This window comes from Chelonoidis abingdonii, chromosome 4, assembly GCF_003597395.2.
Source record: "Chelonoidis abingdonii isolate Lonesome George chromosome 4, CheloAbing_2.0, whole genome shotgun sequence".
NCBI lineage: Eukaryota > Metazoa > Chordata > Testudines > Testudinidae > Chelonoidis > Chelonoidis abingdonii.
In genome coordinates this window covers 31,642,405-31,659,720 of record NC_133772.1, presented here as the reverse complement: position 1 = coordinate 31,659,720, position 17,316 = coordinate 31,642,405, and the positions used below count along the sequence as shown (strand labels likewise).

General features: G+C 45.5%; 1 protein-coding gene across 1 annotated transcript; it reads right to left on the bottom strand.

Moving 5' to 3' along the window:
• Positions 1 to 8,086: 8,086 nt before the first annotated feature.
• LOC116830635 (pepsin A-like) lies at positions 8,087 to 16,792 on the bottom strand. Its single transcript, XM_075065824.1, is given in 12 exon segments — positions 8,087 to 8,224; positions 9,201 to 9,293; positions 9,431 to 9,566; positions 10,136 to 10,252; positions 11,060 to 11,199; positions 11,201 to 11,260; positions 11,561 to 11,680; positions 12,894 to 13,022; positions 13,553 to 13,709; positions 15,703 to 15,719; positions 15,721 to 15,766; positions 16,737 to 16,792. Coding segments are annotated over 12 exon segments (1,209 nt in total).
• Between the last annotated feature and the right edge of the window lie 524 nt (positions 16,793 to 17,316).

Sequence of the window (17,316 nt, the reverse complement as noted above, 5' to 3'; positions counted from 1 at the left end):
AGTATAAATGTCTCTAGCCCTTCTCTTAGATTTTCCAGTCCCTAACTGACCTTTTTTTCTATAATATGTTACCGGGCACCACTCTGATGCCTTTAAAGAAAAGACCATCCAGCACCGAGAGCTACTCCTGAATTGGTCGTATGGCTGGAAACTCAGTTGTGGCCACCCCATGCTGATAGCCTTAATCACGTTCTGCAGCAACTCATCCTGCGCACTAGCTCTAAGCAATCAGATTCCTCATACCACTGAGACAAGACAGGGATCTTTTTAAAATCAGATTGACTTATACAATATCAAACTCTGGACTTTGCTCCACTGCACTCTGATCCTATGCTCTCAAGAGCATGTCCACAACCATGAAATCTCTCCCAGGTTTGTATTCGATTTGCAAACCATACAATTGTCAATGAGAAAATTCTCTGTGTTCTCACGGGGGGTATCTGCCAAACCCCTTTTGGCAATCGGTGGTTTATAGTCAGTTTCAACTCACACTGCCCTCTTATACATATAACAACAAGAAATTCTTTACTAACAGGGATTAAAGTCAAAGCTGCCTCCTCCGTTTGAGCGTATTGACACTAGGTTTTGTTAACGCTTGCTACACAAGCTATTGCTCTCCACTTCACCAGCTGCTGTAAGAGAACTAAACCATTGAAAGATACAGTTTCTCTCACCCACAGGATGCTGCCCTCCCTGCTGCCTGCCCTGGTCATGGAGGCAGTTCCTGCCATCAGCTAGGAGATGTTCTGCATGGACTCCGTGAGTTATTATTTGTACTGGAGTAATGCCAGAGGCTGCAATCAAAATCCCCTTGTGCTAGGCACTTACACTGCATGTAGTGAGAGGCAGCATCTGTTCTGAAGAGCTTCCAAGCTGAACAGACAAAGGGAGAATCATTGGCCTCATTGTACAGATGGAGAAGTGCAGGACAAAGAAGGAAAGTGACTTGCCCAAGATCCCACAGGACATTTGTGACGCAGCCAGGAATTGAACCTAGGCATCCTGAGCCTCAGGCTAATAGCGTAAACATAGGTAATAATGGGAGGAGAAGTGAGATTGTGTGTCTTACACTACAGCTTCTTGTTACTCCGCTAGGTGTAGAAGGCCTCATAAACCAAGTCAGGCCATCAGCTTTTGAATCAAACATTACTATTACCGGTGTGAATAAAGCTGTCAGAACAGCTGTGAATCAGACCCTTCCGCTTTCCTCCATGAAGGGGCGGCTCTAGGTATTTTGCCACCCTAAGCACTGCAGGCAGGCTGCCTTTGGCGGCTTGCACTCGCGGGAGTCCTCAGTCCCGCGGATTCGGCCGCATGGCCTGCAGGAGGTCACTGCCAGAGCCGCGGGACCAGTGGACCCTCCACGGGCATGCCACTGAAGGCAGCCTGCCTGCCACCTGGCGCGACCGGCAGAGCGCACCCCCTGGCTAACCACCCCAGGCACGCGCTTGTCGTGCTAGTGCCTGGAGCTGCCCCTGCCTCTATGTCACAGTCATAAAGACTCAGCGTACTGTTGCGGCAGATTAAAATTAAAATTGAATGAAGCTAATTGCAATTATATTGTGTGCGGTTAGCTATTATAACTTAATGAAATAAATACGCTCTCTATAGTTAAGGGTTAATTAAAATAATTTTAAAAATGGTTTTTGTATTTTGTATTTTGTGACACAACTGATTAAGAGAGCTTTTAAATTAGGAATTTGGGGAGATGGTTGGGAGATGTCCAGGTAATCTCCAAGCCAGAATTCAGCATTGAGAGGGAAGAAAACAAAGTAAGAGAGGATGCAGCCGTGGCAGGAGAATGGACATAAAAGAGGAAGGGTAGTATAGATGCTTGTCTAACTTGGTGATATACTGGTGGTAGAATGTCTGTGCCTAACCAGGTAAAGAATGTCAGTGAAACCAAACGGCAAAAATTAAGATGTCTGTAAACTAATGCGAGGAGCCTAGGTAACAAAATGGAGAAACTAGAGCTACTGGTGCAGGAAGCGAAGCGGATATTGTAGGGATAACACAAACATGGTGGAAATAGTAGTCATGACTGGAGTACAGGTATTTGAAGGGTATGTGCTGTTTAGGAAAGACAGAAAGAGAGGCAAAGGTGGAAAGTAGCATTGTATATCAATGATTGAGAGTGAACTGTAAAGAAATAAGAAGTGATGGTGAAATGGCTAAGACAGAGTCTGTCTGGGCAAAAATCACACTGGGAAAGAAAGCTACTAGAGCCTCCCTGAGAAAGTGCTTGGGGGTGTGCTCCAGACCGCCAGGATCTGATTAGGATATGGATAGAGACCTCTTTAATGTTTTAGATGAAGTAACACTAATGGGAATTGTGTGATCATGGGAGATTTTAACTTCCCAGCTATAGACTGGAGGACAAGTGCGTAGTAATAATAATAGGGCTCAGATTTTTCTGGATATGACAGCTGATGGATTCCTTCACCAAGTAGTTGAAGAACCAGCAAGAGGGGATGCCATCCTTAGATTTGATTTTGGTGAGTAGTGAGGACCTCATAGAAGAAATGGTTGTAGGGGACAACCTTGGTTCGAGTAAACGCTGAGGATGGAATGAAGGTTAAGGATAATCTGGGCATGGCCCAATATCTAAACAAATACTATTTGCCTCAGTCTTTAATGAGGCTAATGAGGAGCTTAGGGATATATGGTAGGATGACAAATGGAATGAGGCTATGGAGGTAGCTATATTGCCACATCCAAGGTAGAAGCCAAACTCAACAGCTTAATGGGACTAAAATCAAGGGGCCTAGAGAATCTTCATCCAAGAATATTAAAGGAACTGGGCACATGAAATTGCAAACCCATTAGCAAGAATTAATTTTAATGAATCAGTAAACGCAGGGGCTGTACCGTAGGACTGGAGAATTGCTAAACATAGTTCCTATTTTGAAGAAAGGCAAAAAAAGTGATCGAGTAACTATAGACCTGTTAGTTTGACATTTGTAGTATGTAAGGTCTTGGAAAAAATTTTGAAGGAGAAAGTTAGTTAAGGACATTGAGGTCAAGGGTAATTGGACAAAAATACAACATGGTTTTACAAAAAGGTATATCGTGCCAAACCAACCTGATCTCCTTCTTTGAGAAGGTACAGATTTTTTAGACAAAGGAAATGCAGTGGATCTAATTACCTCGATTTCAATGAGGCATTTGATATGCCGGTTCCACATGCCGGAATTATTATATAATTGGAAAAGATGGGGATCAATATGAAAATTGTAAGGGTGGATAAGGAACTGGTTAAAGGGAGGAGACTACAATGGGTCATACTGAAAGGTGAAATTGTCAGGCTGGAAAGGAGGTTACTAGTGGAGTTCCTCAGGGATTGGTTTGCGGACCAATCTATATTTAAACTTTTATTACCGACCTTAGCCACAACAAGTGGAATGTGCTGATAAAGTTTGTGGATGACACAAAGCTGGAGGTATTGTTAACACAGAGAAGGACTGGGATATCATACAGGAAGATCTGGATGCACCTTGTAAACTGGAGTAATAGTAATAGGATGAAATTTAATAATGAAAAGTGCAAGGTCATGCATTCAGGGAGTAATGACAAGAATTTTAGTTATAAATTGGGGACACATCAGTTGGAAGTAACAGAGGAGGAGAAGGACCTCGAGTATTGGTTGATCACAGGTGTGACGAGCTGTCACATGCGTATGCCATAAAAATCTAATGCGGTTTTAGGATGCCACCGAGGTATTTTCCAGTAGAGATAATGAGGTTGTTTGTATACCATAGTACAAAACTCTGGTGAGACCTCATCTGGAATACTGTTAGGATGCAGTTCTGGTCTCCCATCTTAAGAGGATGAAGTTTCAAACTGGAACAGTATACAGAGGAAGACTAGGATGATCCGAGGAATGGGAAACTTATACTATGAAAATACCTATCTTATGGGGGAGGGATAGCTCCATTGGTTTGAGCATTGGCCTGCTAAAGCCAGGCTTGTGAATTCAATCCTTGAGGGGGCATTTGGGGATTGGTCCTACTTTGAGCAGGGGTTGGACTAGATGATCTCCTGAGGTCCCTTCTAACCCTAATAGTCTATGAGACTCAAAGAACCTGGCTTGTTTGCCTAACAAAAGAAGGTTGAGGGGGGGATCTGATTGCTCTTTATAAAATATATCAGAGGGATAAATTATTAGGGAAGAGAGAGGAATTTATTTAAGCTTAGTTCCAATGTGGACCACAAGAACAAATGGATATAAACTGGACACTAGGAAGTTTAGACTTGAAATTAGACAAAGGTTTCTAACCATTAGAGGAGTGAAATTCTGGAACAGACTTCCAAGGGGAGCAGTGGGGGTAAAAGACATATCTGGCTTTAAGACTAAGCTTGATAAGTTTATGGAGGGGATGGTATGATGAATAGTTCCTAATTTGGCAATTAATTTGGCAACTGATTTTTGATTATCATCAGGTAAGTGTGCCCAGTGGTCTGTGATGGGATGTTTTTAGATGGGGTGGGATCTGAGTTACTACAGAGAATTCATTCCTGAGTGCTGACTGGTGAGTCTTGCCCACATGCTCAGAGTTGCCGTATTTGGATTGGGGAAGGAATTTTCCTCTAGGGAAGATTGGCAGAGGCCCCTGGAGGTTTTTTGCCTTCCTCTGCAGCATGGGGCACAGGGTCACTTGCTGGAGGATTCTCTGCATCTTGAGGTCTTCAAACCCACAATTGGAGGACTTCAATAACTCAGACATAGGTTAGGGGTTTGTTACAGAGGTGAGTGGGTGAAAATTCTGTGGCCTGCATTGTGCAGGAGGTCAGACTAGATGATTATAATGGTCCCTCCTGAACTTAAAGTTTATGAGGTTAAAAACTAGCTCTAGGTTGTGCAGTTTTTTGCTAATTAATTTTTTTTAATTAAATATTAAAAAAAAGTAAATAAAACTTAAATGTAAGCACCTTTCATGTGAGAGCTCATTATAATTTAAATGGGTTACAAATGTTTATTAATCAATAGGTAATTTAAATTAAAAAAAGGCAATGCCCCAATAGGAAATCACTATAAACCTGTGTGTTTTATAAAATTAATTATGAAAAACTAAATAATAAAATATACTGTAAAAACAGTTCTCTAAAGCTATCCTAACAAACTTTTTCCAAATACCTTGCTCCCCGGCTGTTAAGGCTGGCTGAGCAGGGAGGGAAAACCCCAGTGCACCACTACTGCCATCACCTGTTGCCTCCCTGTAGGGAGGCTCTGTACCTACAGCACCCACAGTAATGGCACATTTGGACACCGATGGGTGGAGGGGGTTCACGGTTTGTGTGAAGTTTGAAGGAGGGGTGTTTTGGACAAAATTTCTTCTTAAATCCACGTGCCACATATTCTCTGAGTAGTACCCAAAATAAAAACCCGTTTGGCCCCCCTGGTGCTGGAATGAAGCCCGTAACAGGTGTTCAGTAAGGCAAAAAGTACTGTTCCTCTTTGCAAAAAATATTTGTAGCAGTTACATAAATTAATAAATAAATACTTACATACATAAAGGCAATTCAGATTTAGCTTAATAAATCTAAAAAGTGGATTTTAAAAAATGTCTTAACAAAATTTAAAACGTTAATTAATTTTGCTAACAGGGTTCTATGAAAAATGCCTCCTGGTAGCCATCCTAAAAGCCAGTAAAAATTTTGGCAAGCTCCTGAGTAACAGCCCTTAAGGCATCTAAAGAGCTAAAGTGGCCAACGTGAAATCCTGAAATTCTAACAATTGCAAAAATCACTGGGAGATGTAGGCCAAAAAATAAAATAGAAGTGATAAAGTTGAGGCAACAACCCTAGTCACAGATCCCAATCCCCACCCCAGGGAACAGTGCAGCTATCAAAAAAGGCAGAAGCCAAGCTAATCCCTCCCAATTGATGGGCTTTTAGGCCAATGGTTTTAGTGGAACAGTCAAGTCTCAGTAATGCTGTCCTCTGGCCGGTCCTTAAAAGTCATAGCAAGATCGAAGGCGGGTAGTTGATTTTTGCCCCCTTAATCGGGTGACACACTCATGGCCCCCATAGTGGGCTACGTAGCAAAAGATAAATAACCTCCAGCCTAGGCGGGGGCCAGTGGTTTTCAGTTTTGAATTTGGCCGATGCTTTCTTTGCTATCCCTTTACATCAAAGACAGCTATTACAAATTTGGTTTTACCTTTCAAGGAAATCAGTTGTGTTTTGCCAGGGTCCCCATGAGCTGGACCAAAGCCCTATCGTTTGTCATGCCCATGTAGTTAAAATGTAAAATAAAAGAAAACCCAGTGTAATTTCTTATGTAAATAATATCCTAATTTGCACTCAAACAACAAAAAATGGAAAGTATTAAATAGGGCGTTACAAAAAATTCAGGAAGCTGAGTTCATCAAAAACAAAAGCGCAAAAAGCCCCAGTTGTGTTCCCAACAAGTAAATTATCTTGAAGGGACTTGGGACAGGAAGGTGCTCCCCTAATCAACAAAAAAGAAGAGCTGAGTTATAAATTACCAGCTCCCACAGATGTCACAGCTTCTTAAATCCTTTCTGTTGGAATGGTTAATTTTCCCAAAATGTTATGAAGGGTTTTTCAAAAAAGGGCAGCCCCGCTGCATAAGTTGTTAAAGAAGGGGGTGAAAGGAAACAGGGTCCATTTGCGGCAGGAAGCCAGGATCCAGTTCATGCAGGCCTTAGTTCAGGCTCCAGTGTTAGCATATTCCGGCTGGGACAGCCATTTGTGCTACAACTGGCAACTACGGAAATGGAATGGGGAGCGGTACTAAGTCAGCACCACAGAACAGGGCTCCATCCTATGGCTTATGCCCTTAACTAAAGTAGAAAGAGGGTTTACTCCTAATAAAAAAGGAACCTTAGGGCAACCAAAAAAGGCATAGCCCCTATATCAGCAGCAACAAAAAACCCCTAAATAAATAGATTTTAATCACTCTTCAAAGCAGGACCCCAGTCGAGCAGAGACCATGGCAAACAAAATTCAGAAAATGGACAGTGTGGCAGCAGACATCCAAATTAATCCTAGCCACTCAAACAAAACACACAAAGGTAGTTTGGGTGGTACCCACAGCATTAAAAACAGAATTAATTTCCTAGCCCATGAGAAGGGGCATTTGAGAGTAAAAGAAATCTTTAGTGACATTGCAAGCACCTGGCTGGTGCCAAATATAAGCAGCAATATGAAATAGTTTGTAAATAACTGTCTGTCCTGTACAGCCAATAATGTTAATTTGAAAATAATCCAAAAGCCTCTAAAACACCAGAGAATAGAGGGGCCTTGGGCTCCTTTACAATTTAATTACATTGACCCTTTAGCAAGAAAAGCCAGGGGTAGTCAGTATTGTTTAGTAATTGTTCATTCTGTTTACAAAGCGGAGTAAACCAATCCTCACCCAAAAACAGCACAGCCCAGACAACAGCCCCTGTGCTGATTGAGCCGGTAATAACCAGGTGGGGTATTCCAAAAAAATTGATTTGGACCAAGGACCCATTTCATCAAGAATACTACTAACAGGCTTTGTCAAGCCATTCAAATTAAGAAGAAATTGCATATAGCAGGACACCTCCAAGTTCAGGGCTAGTTAGAAGGGGCTAACCTCACTCTTAAAAAGCTTTTTAAAAAATAGTAAACCAGCAGAGTAAGGATTGGGATCAGCGACTACCATTTATTCTTATGGTCATAATGGACTCTCGGAGTTCCCATTCAAGGCAACACCTGGAAAAGACATGTGCCTTTCAGAACAATGGCGGGTAGGTGGAGCACCGCTAATAAACTGCAACCCCGGGTCCTTACAGACCAGTAGATGCAACAGCTGTTAAAAAGTTGTTGCTGGTACTCATAGGCAGGTAGCTGTGGCCGTAACAGCCAATGGTCAGAAAATGAATAACAGATGGATCCAATCCTAAACCTCATCAAAGAGAAACAATTCACTCAAATGCTCTTTGATTCCTTTATTCTACTGGGGGTAAGATTACAGGATAGAGGGTGAGTGTGGGGTGGAGGGTCACTAGATCGATACGCGGTGTTGGGGTTCTAGAGAAACGGAAACTCTCCGGGATCAGTGTTCCATGGGAGGGTCCTGGGGACAGTACTGTATTCATGCCAAAGAGGCCAGGCCCACCTTGTTGTTGGCCCTGTCGAAGACAACATAGTACTGGCGGATGAAGACGTCTCCGAGGATCCAGAGCCCATCGACATCCATACTTTCAAAGCCAGAGGTACAAGAGCCTGACTCCTGCACAGGGGAAAAGGGGACATGGTAATTATTGGGCTGGAACTTCAGTGAGTTATCATCCTGTAGGGCCTGCTGGTGCCTCTTACTGTCTTGGGCTGGGATCTCAGAGCTCTAAAACCAAGTAGCATTAGGCTGGGTAGGGCTTCAATAGGAGACCTCTATGGGCTGCAGGCAGTGACACTGGTGAGTTGGGCCCCAATTTTTGGTGCTATTTACATGCGTAACTCCCAGTGAGCTAACTTTGTGGATCTGGGTCTCAGAACAGCCCCAGTGCCTCAGCCTGAGCCTAAGGGGTGCAGTCTGTCAACTGGGAAGAGAAGCAAGGTCCTGACCACTTCTGTTCATGACACAACCCTTGGGGAGGCAAAGCGTGCTCTCTCCAGGCTCCTGGCCAGATTCCAAAGGGAGCGATTACATTCTGCCACCAGAAATCCTGCTGTGATTATAAGCGGATTTCAGCTTCCTCACTGCCTGCTACCAGCTGATGGTGTTGTGTGCTGTTAAAGCAGCTTGCCTGTTCCTCCACAGATGGGAGCAAACTTTTATCACAGGGGAGGAAAACTCCTTCCTGATGCCCAAATGCCCAGGCCCTGGAACGCGAGGCAGTGATCTCTCTTGATCTCACCTCCTAGCTGGGGTAGCTGCTCATATAATTCTCTCCTAACCCAGTAAAGCTCCCACCCTGGTGATTTCCTGCAGTGGCGAGTTCTACAGGCTGCCTCACTGCTCTTCCGGTATGTCACTTTCACTGTGGCCTGCCTTGATCTCAAACATCCCTCCCCTGGACCCTTTGGGGAAGAGCTCTCTGCCGCCCCACACTCATACTGGGACAGACTCTGAGCTGCGTCTCAGTGATGCTCCTGCAGGCTCATGCCGGCTGTGCAAGGGAAATGCCGCCAGCACACTCAGCGCAATGGCCTCAGGCACAAGCCCTGGCTAAGAGGCCCCGAGGCAGATTTCTGAGCAGGATACTCACATCAATGATGTAGGCACTGGCTGGCACAGGGAACTCGATGTCGTTGATGGTGAAGACGATGTCGGGCAGGCTGCTCATGGCACTGCAGCTGATCTGTAGGGACGAAGGCAACACATGGAGAAAAGGTTAGACATGTCTTGGCAGCAGGTTCCCCAATGAGAGAGATGGAGCATCACATCTGTGTGTAGCAGACACCTCTAGAAGTATCTGTCCTTCCTCCCTGCCCTTACCGAGCCATCGCTGGCACCAATGTAGGAGTTGATGCTGGAGATGCCAGTAGAGGGCCCAGCCAGCAGAGAAGTGCCAGTGTCAATGATAGCTTGGCAGCCACCAGAGCAAGCGATGGTCTCTCCATTCATGGTGACACTGCAAGAGAGAGAGAGTCAGGGAACATCCCCAGGAACACTTCCCATCTCATTCCCACTCAGCCCATGAGTCAGCAGTGAGAGGCCTGGAGGGCGAGTCTTGCTGACTGCCAGAAACTTTCCCCTGATGTTTCAGCCTTCACCTCTCCTTCCTTGGCTATTGCCCATCACTCCTCATCCTACAACCTTCTGGGACTGGGACCCATCTACCCTGGGGGTCACAAACACCTTCAAGGGATCATGACCACCCTGCCCTTTTCTTTATTGCTAAACAGAGGAGAGAGGGGTCCTGGCAAAGGGGATGCCGGGGGGGGGGGGAGGAGGTGCTGCCCTTACCCTGCCCCCCTCCTAGTGGCAGACACAGGTCATCGCTGGGTCCTGGTATGGGCGAGGTGGAGAACCACTCATCTAACTGTCTCACTGGTGAGCCCCTTTCCTATAACTCCACCTTGTCTCTCATCTTGTCTAGACTCTAAGCTTGAGCTTCCCCCGGCTCCCACATGCCTCTCCTTTTGCCTGTCTTTTCAAAGTCACATTTTCAAAGGGGAAATACCGAGAGGTGAGTGATACCTGTCCATGGTGATTTCCCAGTAAGTCTCAGCAGAGAGAGCGATCCAGTTGAGGCTCCCAGAGTAGTAAGATGAGTCGATGCCGCCGAACATCACGAAGCTCCCGCTCTGCTCATCACTGGAGAAGGAGAGAGGAGAGTCAAGGAGGATGTATGATGGTTGGCTAAGGAGACAATAGCAAATGCTCCAGCTGTTAGAGAAGGAGCACAGCTGGGGAGAGCTGGGGTAGAGTCAGAGCTGGGCACATCAGTATCTAGTAGCAGAGATAGGACAGGATGGTTGGATGAGAGGCGCGCCTCACCCCCTGCTTTGATATTACTTTGGGCTTTCCCTTCCTAGATTTCAAAAGATAAGCATATTTGGGCCTGGCCAATATGTGGATGGGAGACCACCGAGCAAAGGCCCAGGTGTTGGAGGCAGTGGTGTCAGTCACTCAATAGGTGCTTGTCTTCCTTCAGAGTCAGTACTGAGCAGATGGTTCAGCTTGTGCTAGAAGGTGATGAGCCAGGGTATCATTTGGCTGATATGTTAGGGGGAACTCTTCTCCCAAGAGTCAGGTTAATACCAATGCCCTAGTGTTTATTTTCTGCTCCCACTAGCAATGAACAGTGGCCATGTCCACCCGGAGGTGGCTACTTTGGGGAATTCTGATGCAAAGGTTGCAGGGATCACTCATTGTGAGAGGCACTATAGAAACATGAATCTTGTGGGGAGGGGTAGCTCAGTGGTTTGAGCATTGGCCTGCTAAACTCAGGGTTGTGAGTTCTATCTTTGAGGGGGCCATTTAGGGAAAGGGGTAAATATCTGTCTGGGATTGGTTCTGCTTTCAGCAGGGGCTTGACTAGATGATCTCCTGAGGTCCCTTCCAAGCCTGATATCCTAGGAATCTCACTAGAGCAGATGGGTGTTTCCAGCCCTGACTTACGAGCTCAGGTAGACAGAGAAGAGGTCCTGGGACACCAAACCCTCATTCATCATGTTGTCAAAGACGGGGGTGGCTCCAGAAGAGGAGATACTGGGGAAGGCCAGACCCAGGATCCCATCAAAGGGGGCGTAGTAAAAAAAAGGAGCCGGGCTCAGTTTCACTCAGACCAAAGATCTGGTTGGTGTCGTCAATGCCTCCAACCTTGGGAGAGAGATGGGACAATCAGACACACCCTGCACCCTGAGAGAAACTGCCAAGCCTACCTCAGGGTCCTGATGGCCTGGGGACTTCTCAGAGCTGGTGTGCCCTGCACTGTGGTCTCTCCCCCATCTGAGCATATTCTGTGAATTGTCTCCTTGCCTATTTTCTTCCCTTTTTCTATCCTCCTTCTCCCAGTTCACACACATACTCTGTTTTAGCTTCCCAGATGCGTCCTGTCCTTCTAACTCCTAATTTTCACCATGTCTGCTCCAGGGGCTTTGATCATTTCTTCTGATTTACCTGGACGGTGTCATAGCCCAGGATTCCAGTCATGCTGCCAGTGCCATACTGGATGGAGAGGGTCTGGCTGGTGGCCTCGTAGGTGGAGGAGTCTGATGGGTTGAAGCGATTATGGTTTTGCTGCAAGTACAGAAGAGTCAGATGGTCACAGACTGACACTTGTAACTCTCCCCATGTGTTGTATGGAGAGCCTGGGTGACTAGTGCGACGGTGAATTCCTTGGTGGGACCAGGGTGCCTAAGATTCACGCATTGCAGTACTCAGCATTGCCACACCTGAGTGCCTTTGTGGATCTAGCTTCTTGTCTTACTAGGGCCCGTTCCACCTCTGACACTGTGTAGGTATGTGGAGCGACAATGGAGGGAGACCTGCTGCTCTCTGGCTTTCTGGGTGAATAAAAATCGATGATAAAAGTAAAATCTGATGCTCTAAAATGTGAGTATATTTTTCTTTTTTTAAAATAAACCTAGTTAAAGTTTAACTTTGAAATTCTGACAAACATATGGTAAGGCCTAAAGTTACTAAAATCTACTAAAATCATTTAAATTCAATACAAAGGTTATTATTAAGCAGTGGCTTTAAAGAAAGTCAAGAGAACAAGAAGATTTCACTCACTCTGCACCTGGAACCAGAGTTTCCTTTGTTTCAGTGCTAAACGAGCTTTTTAGATAGCAGTAGCCTCTCTGCAGGTGCAGAGAGGAATACTTTCTTCAGGTCAGTTTATTAACTGGTTTGAGGTCATGGACTTGTTTCATTCCAACATAAGAAACGCGATTGGAATTGGGAAAAGTGGGAACGACTGGTTTTCCTCTTCTAATCTCTGAATAAAAGCTAGGTGCAAGAGGATGAGCTCTACAAGTTTTAAAATCTTGAAGGACAACTGGTCAGAAAAAATAGTTCAATTCACTGACTACAGATAACACTATTTCCATCCAAATTGAGCACCGTAATAAAACAAAAACTAATACATGTTCAGGGGTCATGTAATAAGAAACGCCTCCTTCGCACCAGCCTCCTTCACCATTTTCTAAAATAACTAAGAAATGAACAAAGTAAGAATTTGAATGTGTGTATATAAAGCTATTTTAATTGCTTAAATATATGTGTGTTGACATAGTGTAACCCCCTGATTTCCTAAAGGAAGTACCAAATGTAATGTAAATATATAGTTGCAAGTCAAGCTGTTTATAGTGGTAACAAATCAGTGAGAATCAATTTCCTTTAGAAAAATAATTAAAATCAATTATTTCCTTTAAGGTTCCTCTTTGCTAATGTAAATCTCTATGATTTCAATCAACCCGCCAAGTTGGAATGTCAAGGCAAGAGACGTTGCAGGTGACTTACTGCAGGCTTCACTGGAGCAGTACACGGAGGGCACCCACAGGTTGGAGGAACCGGTGTCGAAAATGACAGTGAAATCCTGAGCGGGCGTACCAATTGAGATGGTTCCATAATACTCAACCTGTCAAAGCAGGAGAAAAAACAATGGAAAAAGAGGAAACCCTTGCCATCCAAGAGCTAGATCATCACCTGGAGTAAACTGGCTTAGCTCCACCAGCGGAGGGTCTGGGCTACAGTGTCCTTGCTAAAGACTCAGCCTGAGCTGGTGTTTCTCTGCCATCACTTTGCCCAGCATGGCTCCTAGCAACTCCTGGCATCCAATAGCCACAGGCGATCAAATGCACACAATTATTTAGCCTCAGATGACTGAATCTCAGTATGTGGAAGAGCATGATTAGAAGAAGGCAGCCAGCAGACCTCGAGAGTGCTATTCCCAATGCTCTTCTTAATGTCATCCAATGAGAGTTGGGGGCTGGGTGGCCCAGCACAGGTTCTTGGCTGATGCAAGATGGGAGCTTGGTTGGAAGCACATGGGTGGGGGAGTGGGGTTGGGACACTTTTGGGAGGAGGAGAGATCAGCTGTTGGCAAAGGAGTGGGAAGCTTTGATGAGGAGGGGAAGGCTACAAGACCTGCTCTCCTGCCATACTCACGTCCATGTAGTTTGTTAGGGACTCGGTGGCAGCCTCGTTGGCCAGCCTGGGAATATACTTGGAGGCCGGATTGTAAGGGTTTTTCTTCAGGAAATCCTCCAGCAAGCCATGTTCCTTAAGGTTCTGCCTCAGGGATTTCCCCTTCTTCAGGGGGACCCTAATCAACAAGGGTAGGGAGAGAGACCGCTCAATAACAAATAAACAATAGACAAGCCTTTTGTTCAGAGCCGACAGTGCGATCCAGCTTTTACATTGCACTGAGACCCCTTATTACACTAGGATTATCAAAGGAGTGTAAAGGAGTTGGGTGCCCAGTGCACTGCAAGTCAATGAGAGTTGGGCACATAATTCCCATAGGATTCTTGGAAAATCCCAGCCTATATGTACTAGAAGAGAGACGGCTCCTACGTCTCTGCGGTGCTGTACTGTCCCTGCCCCTGTACTGTCCCGCCCTGTAGAGGTTACTGTTGAAATAGACAAGATGGACAAAGGAAGGATTAGCCACCACCTTGACTCCCGTGAAACCATAGCCATTCTACTTGAAATTATGTTCTCCTCTTTGGCTTCCATGTCTCTCCTTTCATGGGTTCTCCTCCTACATCTGTAATTACTCCTTTGATGCCTTCAGAGGATAGGCCTATCCAACATTCTGTGGAGTCCCCACAGGACTCTCTCCTTGGGCCCCTTCTATTCTGCTTCTACCTCTTATCTCTGTGTAATCTCATCCGCAAACACAAATTCCACTAACAACCTCTATACTGATGACTCACAAGATCTGTCTTTCCTCCTCCAGACCTGTCTCCTTCTGTCCAAACAGAAATCTTGACGGACAGGTAAATGAGTGTTAAGCCAGGAGAGTAAGTAAAGAATGGCTGAACTAGCCAAGATAAGGCAGAGAAACATCAAGGGAATATCATTTACAAAGGACAGAATAACAGTGGACGAGATAAGATGCGGGAACATAAAGAGAGTAAGTCACACCATGGGTGGATAGAGAATGCTGCACAGGGATTGGTTCCTACCAAGAAAGCCAATCCCAAAACATGTGAAACAACTTTTTCTAGCTCCTCACATCCAGGCTATGTCGAAATCTTGCAAAATCTTCTTGCATAAACTCCTGAGATGCAGTCTTCCTATCCCTTCACTGCAGCTCTAGCTCTCTTCCCAACTCTCCTCCTTTCACGTCTCAATTGCTGCAACATTCTTCTCCCTGTCCTTGACAAATGCCGTTTGCCCCATTCATGTCCATTCAGAACATTGCTTGGCAAAGATAATCTTCCTAGCAAGTCACTTTGAACACGGCACTCCTCTCTTTGGGTGCCTCCACTGGCTCCCCTGCTCCATGATATCAGACATAAGCTGCTTGTCTTGCTTCCAAGGCCCTCGCACTCAATCCCACCCTACCTCTCAATCAAGCTAATGATGCCCATCTCCCATCGGCCCATGATGCCAGCCTCTACTGCCAACTTGGTAAATTTTCAATCAAGAACCTACATGCTTTCTCCCACCTGCCCCCTATCGTTGGGAGGTCCTCCCCATAAACATCTGCAAACTACCTCACTATCCTCTTCCGAATCCCTCCTTAGAAACTCTCCTTTTGTCGTCATGCCTATAAAATAACCCATAACAACAGTTTGATTGCTGGTGTGCAGAGACCACTGTCCATCAAGCGGACTGATGTTTACTTGTAGTCCCCTCTCTGTCTGGATATCTCTGTTTCTCTTAATGTCTTACTGAAGTAGTTATCTACTTAGGGAAGGACAGGCTTCCAGTGCCTAGCGCAATGGAGTTCTGGTCATGATTATGGGTCCTAGATGTTACAAATAATAAACACTAATATTATCACAGAGACTGATCCCCGGAGAGAGACCTCTGTCCCTTGCCCCATGGTCACAGAGGGTCTGTGATAGAGCCAGGCATTAACCCAGATCGCTCAAAATGCCACTCCAGTGCCTTAACCCAAGACCTTCCTTCCTCATTCCTCAGCTACAAACACAAAGCTAAGGGGTTATTCCCAGCTGCTGCCTATACATGACAATGGATAGTAGAGAAGAGAATGAGAGAGGTGCAGACACTCCCCTTTGATAATCACACATTGCTATGAAAGAAAGTTTCAGCAGCCCAAAGTGGGTGTGTCCCCCAATACTCACTTGGTCACCCGGCACTGGAGAGAAGCGCCACAAACTCAGGAGCAGAAGCCACTTCATGATGTTTCTGACACACAAGCCAGTGTGATGAGTGCTGAATGTAGAGAAATGCCTGGGTGCTGCTTCTTATAAACACAGCACCCAGAGCTTCCTTATCGCATTAATAGCCCTGATAAGAAATGTAAAAACCTCCCGATAAGATCTTCCAAAACGTCCTTAAATGAACTTTTGGAGAACACTCAAAGTCCATAGATTTCCACCTTCACTTGGCTGTGACCTGAAAATGGGGCATCGTCTAGAGGGAAGGGTGAGAGTTCAGGGACGTCTAAGCTTTTGCAAAAGCAATGCCTGGGGGCTGCTTTAAGAATGGGACAGGAGGCAGAGAAGAACTGGAATGGGATACGGAGACATTCACTGATTTGTTCTTCATTCAGCCAGTCTAGCCCAGTGCTGGGAGAGCAGGTACCTCAATGGGGCTGGGAGCCTTCCACATCTTGGGCACCACTTGCAATACAGCCATAGAAGCACAGAAGTGTTCTGACTGGAAGGGAACTCAAACAGGTCATCTAATCCAGTCCCCTGCCTGCACTCAAGCAGCCATGCAGTGGGGAATTGGTTTCTTTATGGAATTGGGGTATGGAGCTTTACACCCTCTAGGTCATTGGTAAGGATACAATTGTTTCACAGAGTTCACAGATTCCATGACTTCTTCCAGTGCCGACTGGAGCAGCTGTCAGCCCCAGGGCCATCACAGCAGCAGCCTCGGGCTGAAGCGAAGCAAAATGGCTTGGCTCAGCCCCCTTGGGTGGAGCAGCTGCAGTCAGCCCCCCGCCACAGGAGCACGCAAGCAGGGCTGGAGGCACTGCTGGAGGTCAGCCCCTGGCAGCAACTCTCACAGTTAGAAACAATCCCATTCCCCCACCAAGTTCCTACCTCCCCGCCCCCAGAAGGGCTCAGATTCATACCAATGACTAAAGCTTTGTCTACACTGGCAAGATACACCTGGCACGTATCGTCCTGCTCCTGTAGATGGTTACGTGAAATAGAAATATGGACAAAGGAAGCGATAGCACACCTTTGCTCGCAATCTCATGTTCCATTCCCCTTAAATCATGTTTCCCTCCAATCGCTTGGCTCAATGTAACTCTCCTTTCAATGTTCTCCTCTACATTTAAATTACTACCTATATAGATGACCTATTCAATAGGATAGCCCTCACCAACTAATTCTCCTGGAAGTCCCACAGACATTCTCCTTGGAGTCCTTACTATTCATCCTTAACCCTATCTCGTTACATCATAACGCGCCAACAAAATTCCACTACAACTCTATAACTAGATGACACAGATAATGCCTTCCTTCCACACTCTGTCTACCTTATTGCCAAACTGAAATCTTGCTTTGCTAAGCTCTGGTTGATATGTGGATAATTGAACATTGTTGGAGAGACCTCATTTTGGTAGGATGTATTGAGTAAGGTACTGGAATAGATCAGCAGGCTGAACTACAGCATGTCTGTCACTACACCAGCGACAGTACGTACATGTACCTTCCAAGAACATAAATGCTAACTAAAGTAAAGATAGAGACCCAACAATCAAGGGAAATTCATATACA